Source organism: Molothrus aeneus, chromosome 6 (genome assembly GCF_037042795.1).
Source record: "Molothrus aeneus isolate 106 chromosome 6, BPBGC_Maene_1.0, whole genome shotgun sequence".
Taxonomy (NCBI): Eukaryota; Metazoa; Chordata; class Aves; order Passeriformes; family Icteridae; genus Molothrus; species Molothrus aeneus.
The window spans coordinates 26744074-26764478 of NC_089651.1; the positions used below are offsets into that span (position 1 = coordinate 26744074).

Consider the following 20405-nt stretch of genomic DNA (forward strand, 5'->3'; position numbering starts at 1 on the left):
AGCAGGGAAGAGGCAGGTTAGGAAACAAGTATCACTAGCTGAGTTGTTAGTTCTGTTACTACACGTTACTTCCCAATTGCTAACTACTAGCTAACACCAACTTCTACAATCTACATTAGACTACAGAGGCAGAATCACTCGACATTAAGAGAAAAAGTATCTGGTCCCCTTAAATCTCTGCTGACCAGATTGCAACCAGTATTGATAGAGTGTGGAAAGACCCACAAACAGTTGAAATATACCTTCAATATAGGGCTTGAGAAAATCTAGGATCCTGGCTGGCAATTTCTGTTACCTTACTCTTTCTCCTTACTGTTCTTCAAGTAACAAGACCTTTATTTACAACTTTAACAACTCTAAAGCTCAGCTACTGACAAGTCCCAATCTCAGTACACTGTCCTTTCTTTGATAAGAGTAATTTCCATTTTTAAAAGATGGATGAAATGAGATACAAGATACATTTCTACCATGCAATTCCTACCAACCAAACTGGTTCCCTAACCCAGTTGATTACACAAGGAAACCATTTTTCCCAGTCTAGATTGTCTCCTGTGAAATGTTGTTTGCCTAAAAAGAGTCCATATGTATCAAAGAAATCCAAATCTTTGAAACTACCTTCTGATATTGCACCTAACTAATCATTCTCCTGGGATTCATGTTTATTAGGTGAGAATTTCAAAAGTAAAATTTGACCCTGTCAAAGTCTCTGGCTGAGGTCAGGGCGTGGAGCACAACATAAGGCTAGCCAGCAGCGATTCACAGCCAACAATCACTGGACCCAGCAACTCACCCACCCACTGACAAGGAAAAAAGTATTTTTAGGCAGTTTCTAAAGACAACACAAGAAGATGAAATAGAAAGAATGAGATTTAACGTCAAAGCCATTACAAATAAAGGAACAACAACACAAAGGCTTGAAGCAATGTCACTTGGGGTCTGCCAAATTTTACCTTAGCTGTGCTGCTTTCATAAGCCTGCCTGAGCCTCTTGTGCAAGGTGGGAGAAAACGATGCAATCCGCTCATTTTCGGCCAAAAGCTTCAGCATCCCCTTTTCTAAATGGGAAATAATTCTGCCAAGATAATGGGGATAAAGCTCAGAGAGACAGACAGACATAAACAACACATGAGCAGTTCTAAAGAAATGCTTATGTTTACATTTTATGATGCTGCCAAGAAAAGAGTTCTAAAGGACATGTACCAGCAGGAAATCCTACTGGTATCTGTATTTGTTATCATTCTCATCTCACGACTTTCCAGTTCTTGCACAATTACAACAAAGTTCAGTGGACACATCAGTGCAAGGATACCCACAGCCATCCAAATTCAGGTCAAGCTGTATGTTTTGAAGAAAAATTAACAACTCTGTGCCTTTAACTGGTAAAGTTCTACAACCCAAGCACATTTGCTTAATCCCACACACAACTGCAGACACAAGCAGATGAAAAAAGAATTCAACTCACTCATATTGATAATCCAAGACTTGAACAGCAAAATAAACACAGTTGTGCACACTTTCAAAATGCTGTCTCCCTGACGCATCTGAGAGGAAAAAAGAAACATGAGACAACAGTACCTTTTACCATTTATAAATTAAAGGACCAACAATTAGCTTTTAAGTAACGTATGAACTGACATATCCAAAAATAATCTCCCAGACTCCTATTCAATTTTCAGAAGTTCCCATTCCCTATCCTTCCTATACTAAGGGCAATTGAAGTGTTTAATGCTGTATGGGAAAGAAAATACTCTTTCTCAATGTTCTGAACAACAATAAGGAGATACAGGACAAAAAAAGTAGAACAACTAAAAACAATCAGAAAATGGTGTTCCCATAGCTGAAGATTTCATGTTCCTAATCTCAGCCCTAAGAATCAAAGAGTAGCAAAACAAAGGTCAATCAAATTGAGGCATGTGGGGTGGAGGAGGGTGTGGTAGGTCTTATCCTAAAGCCACTCTTTTGGTTGTACTATCCAGATCAAAGTACTAATTGCATCAAGCTTAAGGCTGAATTTGCCAAAAACCAAATGCAACAAGACAGCTGGATCCTATGCACTCAGATCCAAACCTGAAGCTTAATAAACGCATAGCAGGTCAACAGCACACTTGAGTTGTAGGATCAATGGAGAAGCAACTCAAGCACATCTGTCCTTCCCTCTAAAAGTCAGTGATAGAAGTAGCTACAGCAAATCTCGCACAATAGCAGAAAACTAGATTCAAACTAACTAGCAACCACACTCTATCATACTGTGGAAGCACTTCCCATACATGCATGACTTTTGTCAGCATCTCAGATGAGTGAGTCCCGCAGTGGTAATAAGGCATTTTTATGTAATTTAAGAATAACTGTCCAAGCTACTCTACAACACTTTCTCATTCTATGGAAGCAAGATTCTTTCCCTTCGTTACTACTGCTTACCTCTATTTCTTTCGCCGATTTCAGGGTCACTATCCCCATCTTCTGCAGTAGAAGTGCCTTTAGATGTCAACAGTTGCAGAACGAAAAACAGTTCCAGAAAAATATTTGGTACCAGGTTTTCTGGGAGAGAGTAATTGAGATGTTAAAGGTGGATTACTCAATACTGTCCTGCTTTAATACACAAAGGTAAAAAGGTAGATTCCTGCTCTGTGGTAGTCAGCAAAGAATTGTCTCCCCACAACATGACACTGTGATAAAGTGTAGATCAGCATGGGAAAGATGTGTTAGGGAACAGTCTGGTTTCATATGGGACATACAACTTCAGTCTACTGCAGCTCAGAGTACTGCATCAGGCTCATCTCCTTCCCTACACTTTTGCCAAGTATTCATTTATTTAAATAACAGTATTGGCTTACTTTCTTTTTCCAGATGTCATTTGTTTGTACACTATAACTATCCCACAGCTTCCACTTCCCATCTATCTCCCTCTCACAACACACATGTAAGTTCAAAGCTCAAAGAAAGATCAGTTTCATATCTTCTGTGTCCTCACCTGCTATACAGGATGAATAGAGCTGTGCCAGACACTCCAACTGTTTCTTGCAGGAAACCTTAGCAGGATTTGCACAGGTCACCAAATGGCTTTCAGCAGGAAGGCTGGCACTGCGAGTGTAGCTAGGCTTAGTTGGAGTACAAGGATCAAAAGATATCCCTGCAGGAGAAGATGCCTGGTGCAGCAATTTGCATCTGAAATTCAAGAGCAGCAACATAACCATGTGACTGAGGATGATCCAGAGCAGCCATGCAGCCAGAAGAGGTCTTTCTCTCCAGTGTAGCATGAAGGAAATCCTGCAATAACTAAACCATCTCATTTACACTGTCTAAAGCAGCTTTTAGCATGACAGTAATTTAAGTCATCTTTATCTAACAGAGAATAGATCTTGGGGTTAGCAAGCAAAAGACCAAAGAATCCCATTCAAATTGCAACTCTGTTAAAATAGTGTAGCACTTTGACCAAATTAACCAACTAACATATGTTATTACTTCTCTCATCTGAACTGCTACCTGTTAAGGACGGGGAATCTGTTAGAGACCAGGTCCTAAAATCTTCCTTTCATGTACAGTTTCTGACAGGTAGATATTTTAAAACATCTATGAAAATAAGGCTCACATCCATCCCTTTGGTATAGATGTAAAGTAATGACACTCTGAGAAGATCCAATACCAATAAGTGGAAAGGCAATGCAACAGCTGATGAAATCCCAGACTGGCAAGGTAAACAACAGAAGGAACAAACTACTTTGACTGCTGGATTCTAAATCAACAATGATCACTTAGTTAAATACACAGACATTGTACAAAACTATATCTAGAGAGGTCATCCAAAATGCAACACCAGAGTAGCATACGTAACACACTTGAGAAACAGGACACGAGGCAGTAACAGCAATATCAAATGATTGTCAAAGATTCCAAGGGAACGTTTCCGCTTGGAACATCACACTACCTCTTGCCACACTGTATCAAAAGTGAAAGATTTAAGTCACTTTAAGGGCTCTGGGAAGTCAGAAACATTTTCACCTGCAACAAAGAACCTTTTCAATTGGCCTATTTCTAGCAGAACTGCTGTGATGAAGAACTGGTCCCAAAATGGAAGTAGAAAGATTACCAGCAGCTTCCTTGCAATGAACATAATCAACTAACTGAAGAAAATGATTGAGTAATAGATAGAACTGAAGAAAATTATTCATTAAGTACTTTGTGATGGCACCCAAGGGATGAGCCCACTATTAAGTACTTTGTGACCTTACCTATGGCAAGTTTCCAATAATGCAGTTAGACTGTGCTTCACTTCTGCCCCAGTGCTGTCATCTACCTCAGGATGAAATTCACCTTTTGCCCCTGCTTAAAGGGATCTAGCTGGCTGGAGACTGCCTTACTTCTGTACTTCACCACAACTGAGGACACAGCAGCAACTCCCAGCTTTCAAGTATGATGGGTCAGATGAGAATATCACTGCATGGGCAAGATCCAACCAACCACATACTGCTATTTCACTGACTTCAGTTGATACACATTACTGGGACATTTCAGGTAGAATTCAGACTGGAATAGGTGCTAGACTTAAGTGCAGAGTGGCAGGTTTGAATCCTGAGCATTTCTGCTGCAGGTTCAGTACAAGCAGTAATTCATTAGACTCTACTGGATATGTTTCAGCCAGTTCTGGTCCCACTGAAGTGAACTGCAAAACTTAGCAGGAAAAGAATTACACCCATGTGTCCTGAGGAGTTTCCCCAAGAACAAAATCTACAAAGAACAGCAACAGTTCTCTCAGCAATTATAAACAATAAACAATAGTGCAAACTACTGCAGTTTGGTTTTTTCTAAGTATCAATCTTCACAGACTACCAGTGATACCACTTTACAAGCAATGAAAGTCACACACTAACCAAACAGCAGAGATGAAATTAGAAGATTCACTTCATCTGACAGCAATTTTCAACAGATAACTGCAGTAGTAATCTTTAAAACAGAATCTCAAGTGCCCATATTCTGTTTTCTCTGACTGCAAGCTTCTGTTAGTCTACCTACCTTGCAAGACCATTAACACTTTCCACACATTTGCATCACTAACTCATTTTTTCCAAACCAATGTGTTTTGGTGCAATCTTCAAACACAGTCTAATTACACCCAATTGCTTTGCCTGTGCAATCTAAGGAAAGATGCATAGGAGATAGCCCCACATTCATTTCCATGAAGAGAAAAATCTCATAAAAGCAGTGAGAACTGACTACACTTTTGAAGTGAGGGTCATTGTTCCAGAGTCAGCACATCTCTAAAATGGCAAACATAAGCTAGGTGCATTAATATCCTAGTCTGATACCACAGACACATTTGGCTTTAGGCAAATTATAATTTAAGGTCACCAATATTTGGTTTGGATATTCTGCTATCATTTTCACTGTGTCCTGGCCATGCCGTCTCCTGGCTACTGAAGAATGAACCCTGTCCTGGCTGGAACCAGGACACAAGGGAATAAAGAATCAGCCCCCTGCTCAGACTGTACCGTTCTTTCTTCAGCATCTCCCTCTCCTCTTGAAGGCTGTTGCTCATCACAGATGAGAGGTGTCCTTCCTGGACAGCAGCAAAGGCCTCGAGGCTTGAGGCTGGAGACCGGCTGACAGGTGTAGAAGTGAAACAGGTCTTTGGTTTCGAGAGGGGCCGCTCAGCACTCACAGGAGTTGGGTTGATTCGCCTCGATGGTTTACTTTTGCTGAAAAGAAGAGAAGCAATTCCACTAAAATCAAGCTAAACAATAACAAAAAATTTCGGTCTCAAGACAGATGTGCAATTAACTCTTCCAGAGGAATCTAATGCTAAAACAAAATGCATGTCGAGCTGGGATATTGAATTTCTAAACTGTAGCTGTAGTTATTAATTTTATTCTATCACTGAAAAAAAAAAGTCACGGAGCTATAGACTGCTACAAGCAACCTGCTGAACCTGCAGCAAAATTAATTATCAAATAGCAAGCCATCTAACAGGTACCACAGGGCCACATAACCTTTCCAAATGTTTCTAATTTGCAGGACAGGATATGCCCCATTTTAGTAAGAAACTGCTGGTGAATTCATTTCTGACATGATCAGGAGAAAAAAAACCCACCAAAATCAATCAAGTTGCCATTGTCTATCAGTGGGAGTCCAGGCTGTTTAAGTTCAGGGAAACTCATGCTTCCTGCATAAAATACTTGGATTTGTCCTTCAGGAATAGGCTTGGTAAAGTAGCAAAAAAAGCACTAAAAAAATGGAAATGGATACAGAAACATAAAGCACCACAGAAATGCTGGTTGCTACATATTAACAGCTAAGGTATTCTTAAAATCGCTGTAACACTGATTTCCAAAGACTTGTGATCTCTTTCCTACTTCTTTTTCCTAGCTGAGCATTAATGCAATTGAGGAAGAGAGACTTGCTGGCTGTGCTGGAAACACATCTTATCTCCCTTGGCCAAAGTAGCGTCGAGAGCAGGACCCAAACCCTGCATTTGGATTTGCTGTACAGACTCACTCATTTTATAATTTTTAGCTGGAATTTTGCATGTCCAACTAGAAAGTCCCACTTTCAGAGACCAGTGACTGATATACAGAGCAAACAGGCTGACACAAAGGCTTTCTATTTGGTAATGAGGATTTTAAAGAACGCAAAGACAAAGATTAAAGGACTGAGGCAACCACAACACAAACAGCTGCCCCAAAGCTCAGCTGGTCACCAAGGAGACCAGGGCTTGCTGCAGACCAAGAACACAGCCTGCTATTTTGTCCACAATTACACAGGACAAACGAAGCTTCAGGCTAACATCTGCTACCAGAAGCCACAGAAGATCAATCCAAAAGCTTTTTTGCTAGCATCAGTAAAGCTGAAGAGCCTTCCAGGATAGCTCTTCCTTACCAATTGATATTCTGTTAAATGCGAAACGTGAGGAGCCAAGATAACGCTGACTCGTTAGAACACACAAGGACAAAGATGAGCTCAGCTTTGTATCAGCTGGGCCGTGCACTGGCCAGCTGCAGGCAGCAACACAAGCAAGAGGCAAAAGAGGTAGGTGTCTTGGGTGAGTCCACGGAGAGGAAACCTGACTCCCTGTCAAGGCAATACTCCCCTCCCTACACGGTGACCAGAACAAAGCAGTTCTGACCATGTTTCCCAGAAGCCAGGTATTGTGTATTACAGCCTCTTCTGCATCTGGACACCCACAACTGCTGGTCAAGGAGCTGCAACCTGTAGCAATCCCAGTGACACAATGAGGCAGACTTGCTCTTACTTCGTCCAGCCAGAGGCAGCACCCATGGGTGGAAACTCCTCCAGGTTGTTAAGGTTTAGCTGGCTGGGTGGGGATCTGGCAGAAACAAGAGGCACTTCACTCCGCTTCCTTCTCCCTCCACTCCATGATCCACCATCACTCTTTCCATCCTCCTCTTCAGCAAGGGAACGCCCCAGATCGCGAGCCACCTGCCGGCCAGAGGCACCGGCCGAGCTGCTGCCTTTCCTGCGGCCCCGTCTCACGGGCAGGGCCTCAGGCGTGGCCGTCAGGAAGCTCCCCAGGCTGGCCTTCTGAGAGGAACGCCTCTCACCGTGGTGGAGCACAGGGCTGTGCCCAAAGCTCGGGCTGCTGCTGGAGACCACGCTGGGGAAATCACCATAAGGGCTAGACAGGTTCGACCCAGAAAAGGAAGAGGAACCACTGGATGTTGCATCAGGAGTAAAGCTGGTATCTGTGGTGCAGGTAGTCACTGAAGTCCTTTGAGAAAAGAGTTGCACTCGGCTGCTGGTTGCATGGCCTGCCCTCCTTTCTGATCCTGTCCTTTGGTTCCCATGAGCCTTGGAATTAGGAGTTTTAGCAGGAGTAGGAGGTCCATTAGTCAGGATCTGGCTGGTCTGCTCCCTTAAAAAATTCAGCAGAAAAGGCACAAAATCTTTCTGAAGCAAGCTAAGAGATACCAGCTTGTCATGGATGTGGTTCTCCTACAAGAGAAGTAGACAAAAAATTAATATAAAGATGCTACCCGATTCTTTCTGTCCAAGTACCCAGACACATTTAAGTAGTAACTATGGGATTTCAATACACAATAAAAACCAACATGACTTGTCAAAGTACATCACTGAAATTCAATAGTGCTGGTCACAGACCTGAAAATCAGCCTACACACGAGCCATTTTGGCACAAGTTTTCAGATGGAGTCATTAACTTTGGTCTCTGATTGGAAAATAATGGAACTGTTCCATGAAAACATCAGTAATACTCTCTGCAGCTATGGCCAGGGAAGACTTGGAGCGACTGACACCCCCAAGCTCAACATTTTGAAAACATCAATACTGAAAGCATCTAATTCTAACAGAAAAATCTACAGTCTGCAAGGTCTCTGTGCCCTGTTTTTCTGTGAATGCTGCCTGCTCCCACAGAGGGGTGCTGTAACAACAACCGCTGAAGCACCTGGAGTCCTGCAGCGCCAAATACAAGACCAAAGCTGCTCTTCCATTTCAATTAAATAATTTTGCTCGCGAACTCACAGAAGTTCTCTCTCTAAACAGAGACTGTGCAACTTTAAGGTATGTGAAGTTTATACTTAAGAAACTTAAACAAAAACCCCACCACTGACTCAACACATTTGAAATCCAAACAGGTGGCATTGATCTTACAAAGGTAAATCTAGACAAAAATGACTTCGTGCTATATGTGCAGTTTGAAGTTTTGTACCCTGGGTAAAAATTCTTTTGTTCCTAACACTCCATCACGTTTCTGTTTCTGAACAGAACTTTAAGGTATGTGAAGTTTATACTTAAGAAACTTAAACAAAAACCCCACCACTGACTCAACACATTTGAAATCCAAACAGGTGGCATTGATCTTACAAGGGTAAATCTAGACAAAAATGACTTCGTGCTATATGTGCAGTTTGAAGTTTTGTACCCTGGGTAAAAATTCTTTTGTTCCTAACACTCCATCACGTTTCTGTTTCCTCTCAATGGGATTCAGCAACATTTGCAACAACAGAAGTTCTCAAAACCTTTTCCTTACTAATACTGAAAGCATTGCATACGTACTCCAGTTAAGTTGTATTCACAACCCTAACGAGATGAAAAGTCAAGAAAGCAAACACTATTTCTGAAGGTGGTTTCTGCATGAAAGAAAGAAGTGAAAGCAAAATTAACATGCCTGTAACCGGACTCACACAATCTTCAACACCTATACTAAAACTCATATTTTAAAGTGTGAGACCAATTCAGCTCCTTGGAGAAGTGTGAAATTCTGACACAGCCCAGATAACAAGCCAAGCAGCCAACAATCAGTGAAAAAGCACAGCTCAGAATACAACCCCCATGAGGTGTCAGAAGACCATGTCCAGCCCAAAACTGCCATGAGAGCTAGAGCAAGAGATGGCCTAGCATGTCCTTCCCCTGGAATTAGCATAGGGGCACAAAGATGATTACAGTCTATGCTATGCATACGGTTGGGCAGTTTCTCCAACTTTTCAGAGCACAACCTATTTTCACTCATCTTTCTCTGTCCAAGTTAACAGAGGTTTGGTTCCTCCACAACTGAGTAACAGCAACCTGTCAACAGCTGCCAGCTGCAAACCTCCCACTTGCTTTCTTATGCTGAAGTAACTGCACTGCTCCCAACAGCAAAAGGCAGCAAGAAATTCCCTTGCAAAGGCAAACTTTTTGACCTCCCCACCCCTTACCCACAGTGCTAATTGAGCTGCCAGGATCTCAAACTTCATAATGTCCACAGGTTTGCTTCTGCAAGTCACAGCTGAAAGAATACCACACAACATAAAAGTGCTGGTCCATTCTTCCCACACATTTAGGATGATGGCAACACCCAACTAACTCATGGGGGTGACACCAGTGAGTTTTGATTTTAATGCTAGGTAGCACTATGCAAGGGGATCAGGTAGAAGATGCTTTAAATACTAATTGTGTCTCTGTGTCATTCTCTATGGGAAATATAAGCGCTCCTAGTCTATCTACAGTTACAAAAGTTTTTATTTCCACAAGAACCCAAATCATTCGTTACAAAACTCAGCCAATAAACACCCTCTCCCAGCCCGCAAAGATCCTCCCCAAGGTCTAGGCGGGAGGAACATCCAGCCGGGAGGCGCGCTGGCGCCTGCAGAGAGCCACCACCAAGCCCTGGGTGCTGACAGCCTCGTCCTGCTTTCACCGCTGCCTTCCCCTACAAAGATGCAGGAAGTGTGACCGCGTTCCCTTAGGACACCAGCTGTGCTGTGCTGTGCCGTGCTGCGCTGCCCAACGCCGGTCCCGCTGGTTCTGCGCTAGCACACGGCGCCCCGGGCTCCCGGCGCTTCCCGCGCCCGCGGGGCCTCCCCGCTCCCGCCCCGGAGCCGCGCGGCGCCACCGCCCGCCCGAGACCGCCCGGCGCCGGCGGCGCTGAGCTCCGGCGGGCTCAGCCCCGCGCATTCCAGCGGGTTTCACACGCCCGCCAGGCAGCTCCCGGCGCAGCTCCCGCCGACGGCCTCGCCTTCCCGCCGCCGTGCCCGGAGCCCGCCCGCGCCGGGGGCGGTGCCGCCGGCGGCCCGACAGACGCTCCGCCGCGGACCGGCACCTGACGGGGCCCCGGGCTGACCCACGCGGGCTTCACCCCTCACAGCAGCGCGGGGCGGACAAACTTTCCCGCACGGCCCCGGCCCGCGGCAGCGGAGGGTGCTGGGGGAGTGGCACGGCTGCGGGCCCGGCCCCGCCGGAGCCAGGGTGCTACGGGCGGACGACCAAGCGCGCGTTACCTCAGCCGTGCGGTGGCCGGGGCCGTGCCGGAGCCACCGCACCACGGCGCTGACCGGCACCTCCTCCTGCAGCAGCAGCTCCAAAACCGCCGCCATTCCCGGCCCCGCTCCCGCCGAGCACGCGCACAACCCGCGCCGGGGGTGGGCCCGCCGTGTTCCCCCTTCCCGCGGGGGCGGCGCCGAGAGGGGATTCCCGCCGGGGAGGCGGGCGGGGGCCGCGCCCCCTCCCCATGTCAACACGCGGGGCACGGGGCGCCTGCGCCGGTCCGTGCGCGTCTTTTCCTCTCATGCGCGGTATTTCCTTCCCCAGCAGGGCTCGGGGCCCGGCCTAGCGGCGGCGGCACCCGCGGGTCGGGGCGCAGGGAAGGGCAGTGGCGTCCCCCCCTCCCCGCGGCTCCTCGCCCACCCGCCCGCCAACACCCCCGGCGGAAGATGGCCGAGGACTCGCCCAAACGGCGCAAGGCGAACTTCAACGAGGCGGAGACGGAGGTGCTGATCGAGCAGGTGCTGAAGCACGAGCAGCTGCTGTTCGCGGCGGGACCCGGCCGCGCCTCCGCGGGCCAGAAGCGGAAGGTGTGGGAGCTGATCCGGCACAAGGTGAACCCGGTGGCCGCCTGCCCCCGCGACGTGGAGGACCTGAAGAAGCGCTGGCGGGACCTGAAGCGCCGCGACCGCAGCAAGCTGTGCCGCCTCTCGCAGGGCTGCGGGCCGCCGGCGCCCCCCGCCCTCGGCCTCCTCCTGGCCCCCGAGGAGCTGCCGCCCGCCGCCGCGCCGCCCGCCCGCCGCCAGCGCCGCCCCTACGGCTCCCTGCTGCCCGCCGAGGCCGTGCCCATCGTGGGCGGTATCGACACGCTGGAGCTGCCCGGCGCCGTCGTGGGGGACATGGGTGAGTGCGGGAGCGACCGCCGCGGCTCCGCCACGGACCCTCCGCCCGCCCGGCGTCCCCCAGCGCAGCCGCGGGAGCTCCGGTGCGCGGGGAGCGGCGCTGCCCGCCCGCTGCGGGCGCGCAGGGGCCGCGGGGACCGGCCCCGCAGGAAAGCGCTGGTTCGGATCCTTGGAAAGGCAAAACCTATACGCACGCACACAGAACTGTGAGGCTTCGTGCTCTAGGTCACAGAAGTGCCTAAGAACAGCACCAAGAGTAAAAACAGCGTTACGTAGGAGATGCTGCCCATCCACGAGGCGTTTAGACCCGGCCACCGATCTTCACTATTGCCGTTATTATTCTTGCAAATGCAAAAAGCCATGGCAGCACGCAGGTCCAGCCAGTACAAAGTGCTGTGAGTGCATAACTTCATACATGCCAGCGATATTGTCCTAGCATGCTGGAATATCAAGGGATTCTTCCAATCCAGTGTTTCAGCAATGCTCTTACCGTTTACTGCGTGCACGATAGAGCATGAAATGAGCTTGCAATGAACTTTGCCTCTGGGATCCTAGAGCTTGGCTTCTGTGGTGATAAGGGAGCTGTAGTATGCAGATACATGGTTAACTGGTGAATGTGTATTTGTGGTTTTTTACCACCTGTCAAAGTAATTTGTATTCTAAAACCATCAATGATAACATATTTTGAGAGTCTTCTTTCAAGGACTGATGTTAGTGCTTAGTGGATGAGAAAATATGTCACCACTGAGGTTATGAAGTTTCTCATGGGCTTTCCTTTGCTTTTCTTCCCTCCACCTCTTTTAGGGTTTAATGGCAGTCCTGGCCCATCTCATCAATCAAGTCTTGAGCAGATGAACCTCAAAGAAGAAATAGTAGTGAAGGTGGTGGAGCCAGAAGAAAGCTCTGGGGACATGGTAGTGGTTCCACCTAGTCAAGAACAGCTGCCTTTTCTGGGGACATCAGGTGGTGGTTCCTCTGGGAAAGTAAAAGCCAAAACAAAAGGCAGGTGCCAGGCAGACCAAAATGAAATGACTGAAGAGGACCTACTGCAGATTCAGCAGACCCAAATACAGGTGATCCAGTCTGGCTTTGACAGTGTCAACCACAATCTTCGGCTGCTGCAGCAAGGCATGCAAGATCTGAATAACAGCATCAGCATCATGGCACATACGCTTGTCGCTATCAAGAACATCTATGTGAAAAACAACACTGGCCCAACCACACATGCAACTGCATCTACTCAGACCACAGCTGGGTACCTGAGCCCAGGATCCCCCCAGCTCTCCCCTGCTAAGGACAGAGCTAGAGCACAGGTGGCTGGAAGCAGCAGCAGAAGCAGCAGCTGCAGCTCCAGCTCCATGTCACAAGAGCCAGGTCCTTCTGAGTTTCCTAGGCCTCCCCTGAGAACCATTAAGAAAGAACATCCAAATGGCTGCTACTACTTCTGCTTTGCAGATGTGTAAAAACTTGAATAGATGTAAAATGACTGTGTTGTTGGGTGCTGATGTATGTTCTGCTCCGGCCTTTGACTTCAAAGGAGCGAAGTGGACTTGCCTCCCATGTTTTTCCCAGTGGGAAACATTTTACTATAGGTGGCATTAAACACTAATTACCAGCCTCCAGTTAACTCTGTTGCAGTTGGCTAATAAATTTCTTCTCTTTTCTTTATCCTCTTATTCTCTTAAAAAACCCCATTTATTTTTAGTAAGACTTTTGTCTGTATCATCCTTTGTTTAATGTCACCTTGTGAAAAATAAAAGGCATGAGAGTGGGGTGGAAAAGTAACATTATGGTTACTACCACCAGGAGCTAACTTACAGAAGTTACTTGGTTCTTGGATTAAACAAGCCTCAGAAGCAGTTGGCTTTTTAAGTACTTCCCTTTTCTAATAGTTATGTTGGGGGTGTTTGCTTGGTTGTTGTTCTTGAGGTTTTATAAGTCTGAGCTGTGCAAGGCATCGCAGGAGGAGTTTAAGATACCTGCTTATTCTAGGAATGGTTTAGCACTGAGCATTCATTAGTGTCCTCCTCAGAAGTCATACAGCATTGTTCCACTTGGCTGTTCTTCATTCCTGGCTTGTCAAATGCACCCTCTCTTCAGAGACATTGTGTTTTACTGCACTAGCAGGGTAGTCTCTTTTTTAACCAGTCACATGGTTAAAATAGAGAAATACAGAAAAATGAGGAATGGATGAGTGATGCCTTTTTCTATAGGTTATATGTAGGCTGTATCTTCATCTGATTTTGTAAGAAATTGAATCAATACCACAGTGTTTGAAATACAGAGAACAAAAAGATTTGTATTGTTTTACACAAAATGGAAGTCAGATTTGCTGTTAAATTACAGGAGGCAGGGGCTTACTTCATTCCAGACAAATGTTCCTGCATAGTTTAGAAAGCTTGGATTATCATTTCCTTTCTCATAACTAAGTAGCCAAGGAAGAAGAAAGATGAGGACGAGCTGGAGCAAAATGTAACTTGGTGTCAACCTGAAACAAGCAAAAATCATTTTATCTTCATGCCAAAAAGAAAAATTGCCATTTCATATTTAGATAGGGAAAACTGTTGTCACTGGCACTGTTTTGTGTTTCAGGCTTACATATTCGAGCCACTCTACTTTGCACAATTCAGAAGTAGCAGAGGTGCAATGTTCTTGTATCTGGCATCTGTACCAGAGGTCAAACAAAAACACTCACCTGAAATTTTGTCCAATGACTTGAAAAATCATACAGGTGCTCTTAAGCATTTATCACCAACATTTAAAAAGGTTCTGCAGATAAATTTGGCCTATAGCAATGACTAGCTGCTTGTAGTGTTACAGTCAGTTTGCACAAGCATTCCTGCTACAGAAATTTAGCAAATACAAATAACATAGAGAATCACAATGAAACTGCCCCTTTCCTGAGAAGCATAAGAATATGTAATCATAGCATAAGGTACGCCGCTTTTGCAGTCAGCTTTGACTGAACACCACCCTATGAAAATGTTCTTCATGTCCACCATTTTAGTGTACTGAATTAACTCATCTGCACTTCAGAAACCAGCCACTGCTGCCTACTAAAATGTGGAAACAGGGTAATCAGTTAGCAAGTGTTTCCCTTCAGAATCACAGATGGAGTAAAATGTGAAAAAATCTCATAAAAATAAAATGTATATGTGTACAGCACAATGTTCATTGGGATTAATACCTTGAAGAAGAGAAAGTTCTTTTTTCCAGGTTTACCTTAACAAAAGAAGATCGTATGGGTGACAGCTATTAAGAAATTGCTGAATTTAAGAATGGCAAAGAATCCTTCTATGGATTTTTGTTTTTATGTTGTTAAAAGCTTTCCAAATTAACTTGTTGGAAGCATTATTTCTCCTGCATCAGTACAGATGGGCTCTCTTGAGCAGGATTTTCTGTATTTTGTTTTCATGATCACAGAAGGTAATTCATGCTACCACAGTATTCCAGGTAGATTTGGAAATGTGATCTACCTGGTCCTTCTGGGCAGCAGTTTGAGCTTGTCCAGGTTGCAACTGGCAGTTCTAACCTGTCTTTCTCTTGATGTTTCAATTCTTTTTGCAACTGTTAATTCTTGAATTTCACGTACTTCTTGGGAGAGGTGACTTGTGTGTCTGCTTTCTCGTGTTCCAGTACTGATTTACGTGAGAAGCAGCTACAATGCAAGTAGAGAAGTGCAGCAAGATCCTGTGAGCAGAAGGGGTAGATTGGATCTCCTGTATGAAGGAAGACAAGCCAGGCAATGCTAAAAGACACTGTGATGGTCAGAGAACAACCAGACCTCACATCAGTGTACCACAGCATGTTTGTTCTGATCTTGCTTCTTTCCCTGTGTTTCAGTTGTACTGCTAAAATATACTGGAGCCAGATCAAAGTAACTCTTCCACTTCTGAGACATTCTAGATTTACATCTTTTAAATAGAGAAGGAAACTGAGCTACCTCTCATCACTACAGAGTGGGCAAAATTGTCATTCTCATCTTCAAATTAATACAGTTGGTTGCTATTTCTTTACACACCCTTTCTGTGATCACATGCACCATCCAGAAGCCATGCCATTAAGTTTCTGACTGCTCTTAACAGAAGGTGAAACAATTTTCTTGGACTGTTACTGAGTAAATGAATTCCCAGTTTGTTTCCTGTGAAGCTATCCAGGCTATTTGTGTAAATGACAAGAGCTAATGACCTGGTCATGAAGCTTAAATGAAAATACTGCCAATTATTTGAACAAAGGCAGAGCTGGCTTTAAATTTCCCCAAATGCATGGCATAACAGTGGTAATAATGAGAAAGAGATCCAGGGAATTTTCTCAAATTCTTCTGGACTTCCCTAAAAAGCTTGTCCTGCTGTGCAAAGTGCAGACTATTTTCTGGTAGCATAGGACTAAGACATTCAGGCACAAACCACAAATATAAATTGTGATGATTTTACACTCTACTTATGCTTAGTGTTACTGAGAAGATAAATAAAAGGGTCTTGGAGGAAACTAGAGCAACTGGTAGCTTAACACTGCATTTCCCCCATAGCACTCAGATTCAGTAACAACTTCCATTCATTCATTTCTCTGCTATCTGCTGCTTAAGTTTATTGTACAGAGGGAGACAAGTCCCCTCAAGAGACTGTAAAAGCCTAGTGACTACATCCAGACAGCTGATTATCCCCAAAAGAGGTCAATTATAATGACCTCTGACTAAATAAAAAAATACAATTTTGAAGGGAAAAATGCCATCAGCAGCTGGCTTTTCAGGACCAACCTATTGTTACTAAAATTGACCTGATCTGGCTGTGCCAATCAGTTATTGTTTAGATGAACACAGACAGAAGGGATAAGAACAAATAGAAAGTCAGGTTTCTGAGGTGGCCTATTTGGATTTTTCTGTAGTTATTAATATACAGCACATGAACTTACTAAATCAGTTAAACTTCCATTGATACAATCATTTAAATTTGCAATATGAACATTTGATTCATGCTGTAGTAGTACCAACACACACTTGTTTTTACTTTTTTGAAACAGAGAAAAAAAAAATCACCACTGAAGCACTTTATCCATTTAAATTACAGGGTTACAGTAGTAAAAAACACTGAAAAATACTTCAGCTAAAGCTTTCTAAGTTAATGAATCATTATACAAACACAATCAAGAATTGAAGTTTTGCATGCTGAATGAATATTTTATTTAGAACCAGTTTATAAAAATAAAATACAAAATAATTTGAAAACAAAACTTAAACATTGTACAAAGCCTTGATATGGTACAAATGAGAAAATAAATAATTACAACTTTATGTACAAATGACCATGACAAGGGCATTAACTCTTTATGCTCTTGGGTGCCTGAGCAAACTTAAGAATGGCTTAGAGGATTTCCAAGGAGGGGAAGAGAATTGCAATTACTGAGTAAGAGAATTTGAAGGACTCAACGTTTGTCTTCCTCAATGGTAAAAAACAATCTCAGAACTACTTTCCACTTAATTTAATCACACTGTAGACTTTACTATTGAGTACTTGATTTTTTATGGGGTTTACAACATTGTTATTGTTGATTTTTTATGGGGTTTACAACATTTTTAATTAATACAAAGATTTAATTTTTTGTGGTATTGTCCAGGGATTTTAGATTAGCAGCCATTGGTTGGCCACTTCAAAAAGTCAGTACTTGTCTGAAGGCATTGCTGGTGATTTCCTTAATTTACTAGTTTGGATGTTCATAGGAAAGCATTTGAAAATTGGCATCTGTTAACACAAGCACTGCAACTTGAGTCTGGGCTGACTCTATAGAAAAGAAAGTTAAAAGCTGGGGAAGAATTTCCGATCTTGCTTCCTAGCCAATGAAAGTAAAGAGGATGCAGAGAAGGCTGCTTGGCCACAAATCCAGATCTCCAGCCAGAAGAAAAATATGTGAAATTGTCAAAAAAATCCTACTTCACTTTGCATCAAAGCTTTATGACCATGCCTGCCATGCAGCAGATACTGGTTTAAAAGGATTTGAAGCCAGGCAGACCAAGTTAATTACATTGCATCTTTTGGAGCAAGTTGTTCTGCTGTTACCATAGGCCCTTTACATAAAAGGTCAAAGATCAAGTGATCTCAAAACAAACATCAAATTAATTCCAGCTGAATTCCCACAGACATTTGTGGATGATGGGGGCCTCACATGAGCCACTTCGGATACTGTTTTAGAAGAAACCACATTGTACTCTTGGCCAAAGCTGGCTCTCAACAGTAATTCTGACAGAAAAGGAGAGATCCAGAAGCATGTCATGTAATAATAATAATAACAACAATAAGAAAATTAGTATTTTCCAATTTAAAATACAGCAACAGCAAATTTGATATTCATAGAGTGAGTTTATCTTTTCGGTTCCTAATCAGGGGAAAGAGTCTCAACAAAACAGGACCCTATACTGATTTTAATGAAGCTGCACCTGCACAAGAACAGCAAGAACTCCCATGGGTCCAACCTCTTCATGTAGAAGAGAAACAGGAGCATAGCATTTGGGTTTGTCATTATCATTGTTGAGAGAGAATGTGTTATCATCACTGGAGACTAAAATCAGCCCAACCTGTTCAAACCTGGATGGCAAGAGTCATTGCAAAGTTAATACATCAGTCTTTGAAACAATGGACTCCTGTACATTTTTCCTTAAAAAACCCAACCAAACAAAAACCCCTCCTTAAAGATATTTAAAAAGCCTGGTTATTTAAACCATATGAAAATGAGTGATAAAAGCTTTTTGGTATTTGAAAATATCATAAGATAATTCCTGATAATTATTATATAATCCAAGCTGATTTTATATAATTTCTCTTTCACGAATATTATGTGTAGGGAAAAGGAACACTGGCTTCAAGCAGACAGGTGAGGTATTCTTATGTGATGTGCATGTTTATGCAATTTGATTAGCTAAAAAATGTATGACCTATGCCTGTGTATTGCATATAGCCAAAACACTGAACCTCACTTCCTTTTACCAGCATTTCTGGTAACCAAAAATGCTACTAAATTACAACCAAAAACATTTGAGCCAAAAGCAAAACAGCAAACAAACCCAATCAGTTCACTGCTTACTTGATTAGCTAAAAGAAGTTGAATAAAAATATTATGTCCTGTTCTATAAATTTCAGAAAGAGGAATCATAGAACCATCAAGGTTGGAAAACACTGCCAAGATCGAAGTTCAACTGCTAACCTAGCACTGCCATGTTCACCATCCAACAAGCAGCCAAAGCTTTCACCAGCTGAAGAGAGGACTCGTGGATAAAAGTCAAGGCCTTTTTCCAGCCAAGAGTTCTCTGACCATTCCTAAAAGTGGAAAAGCATACAGAGAATGCACCACAGGAATCTTGGTGTTAACCTAAGCAGACCCTGACTCACTGAGAACGACAAGACAGACATGGCTCTTGTTCCCTCACAGCATCAGTCCTGCATGAAAAAAATTCATGTATTATAGGCCTGTCATGAGAAAGAGTTTGACTTTGACTCTCTTTTATTCTCCTATTCATTTCCAGAAGACTAATATCTAATTTAAGATATATATAAAAATTGGAGGCACATATAATTTATTTTCCATTAGACCCTTTTAAGAAATTGGAATAATTACATTCTTCTTACCAGAATTTGTGCCTCTAAGTGTTCCATAAAAATGTTCAATTCACTACAGAAAAAATCTGTTTACAGGAAAAAGACTGTACTGTAAATCTGGCTTTATCTACATTCTCATCAAAGAGAAAAAGAAAAAAAATTTAGAAGCCTTACAGTCAACCATTGCATAAGTATTACTGCAATAAGAAGGACTTACAGGAGTTTTGCCCAAGTAGGACTATAGGCTGAGACCTTGTAATATGAAAAAGACACAAAATCAGAATTAGGGCATAGGGACATTGCAGTAGATGAAAAGGAGACCAGAGTAAATCAAAGCAAAACAGGCCTTGGCTCACTCCAGCAAATGAATTCCAGTGAACAGGATGGAATAGCTGAGACTCTTCCTATCTATATGTATATACACACATATGTATGTATGTATATATATTTCTATATAATATACAGTATCTATATAAGTGTATATGAAGATACACTTAGGTACAAATGTGTATTTTATATATATATATATATATATATATAAAATCAAAATTGTGTGTTTTCCCAGCAATAGTTATTACCATAATACTACAAATTGTAGATGATAGAGCTCCAGCAAGTCTTTTTCAGATGAAAAATATTTCAAGCTATTTTTAAATATATAGGATCAAATCCTTTCTTATACATAAGACTGTTTAGTGAGGTATGCAAGAAAGCTTGATCTCAAACATGCAGACTTCAAAGTAAGAATATGTCCAGATTTCCCAAGACAGGATGTGGCTGGTGGCTGTAATGAATGCCTTGTGTCACTCTGCAGAGCTCTGCCTCCTGTATAATTACATATAACTAGCAGTTAAGACCTCATCTTGCTCCTGGCTTTGAGCAGTGGCATTTTCTACGCGTATTGATCCTGCTCAAGCAGTAGATAGGGCTTAGCATCATACAACTTGCCAATGTTGCTCTACCATATCACACTTTCTATTATTCTAGCAGGGTTTTACCTAAGTAGTAATTGGCATTTGTAATTAATAAAGAGGTTAACTAATATTGATTTTTGAGATTGTAACTTAGATTGATTTTACCATGCAATATTGTAGCACAAAAGTCTGTGTGAAGTGTTTGGTGATTTCAAGTTCTATTTTAGTTTAAAGGCTTCATGCCTCAGTTTCTCTAAAAAATGCTCCAAAGTGCTGGCCACAACACAGAATCCA

General features: G+C 43.3%; 2 protein-coding genes across 2 annotated transcripts in view; one reads left to right on the top strand and one right to left on the bottom strand.

The window, feature by feature from the left end:
• Positions 1-10822, bottom strand: part of CDAN1 (codanin 1) — a 32103-nt gene extending 21281 nt beyond the window's left edge. Inside the window, exons 1-7 of the mRNA XM_066552895.1 lie at positions 10727-10822; positions 7243-7943; positions 5486-5692; positions 2971-3164; positions 2418-2537; positions 1462-1540; positions 951-1071 (exon numbers count right to left, since the gene is read on the bottom strand). Coding sequence (XP_066408992.1) covers positions 951-1071; positions 1462-1540; positions 2418-2537; positions 2971-3164; positions 5486-5692; positions 7243-7943; positions 10727-10822 — 1518 coding nt within the window. The remainder of the gene's footprint in view (positions 1-950; positions 1072-1461; positions 1541-2417; positions 2538-2970; positions 3165-5485; positions 5693-7242; positions 7944-10726) is intronic.
• Positions 10823-10906: 84 nt separating this feature from the next.
• On the top strand, positions 10907-13470 carry LOC136558216 (uncharacterized). The gene is made up of 2 exons (XM_066552537.1): positions 10907-11612; positions 12416-13470. The coding sequence occupies exons 1-2, from the start codon at positions 11159-11161 to the stop codon at positions 13072-13074; spliced, it is 1113 nt and encodes a 370-aa protein (XP_066408634.1). The 5' UTR covers positions 10907-11158; the 3' UTR covers positions 13075-13470.
• The last annotated feature ends 6935 nt before the right edge of the window (positions 13471-20405 follow it).

What these genes read in the sequence shown, in the direction of transcription:
- LOC136558216 (XM_066552537.1), top strand. Translation starts at nt 11,159, where the DNA reads ATGGCCGAGGACTCGCCCAAACGGCGCAAGGCGAACTTCAACGAGGCG. An exon ending in CGCCGTCGTGGGGGACATGG is followed by an intron (nt 11,613 to 12,415) that starts GTGAGTGCGGGA and finishes CACCTCTTTTAG; the next exon opens with GGTTTAATGGCAGTCCTGGC.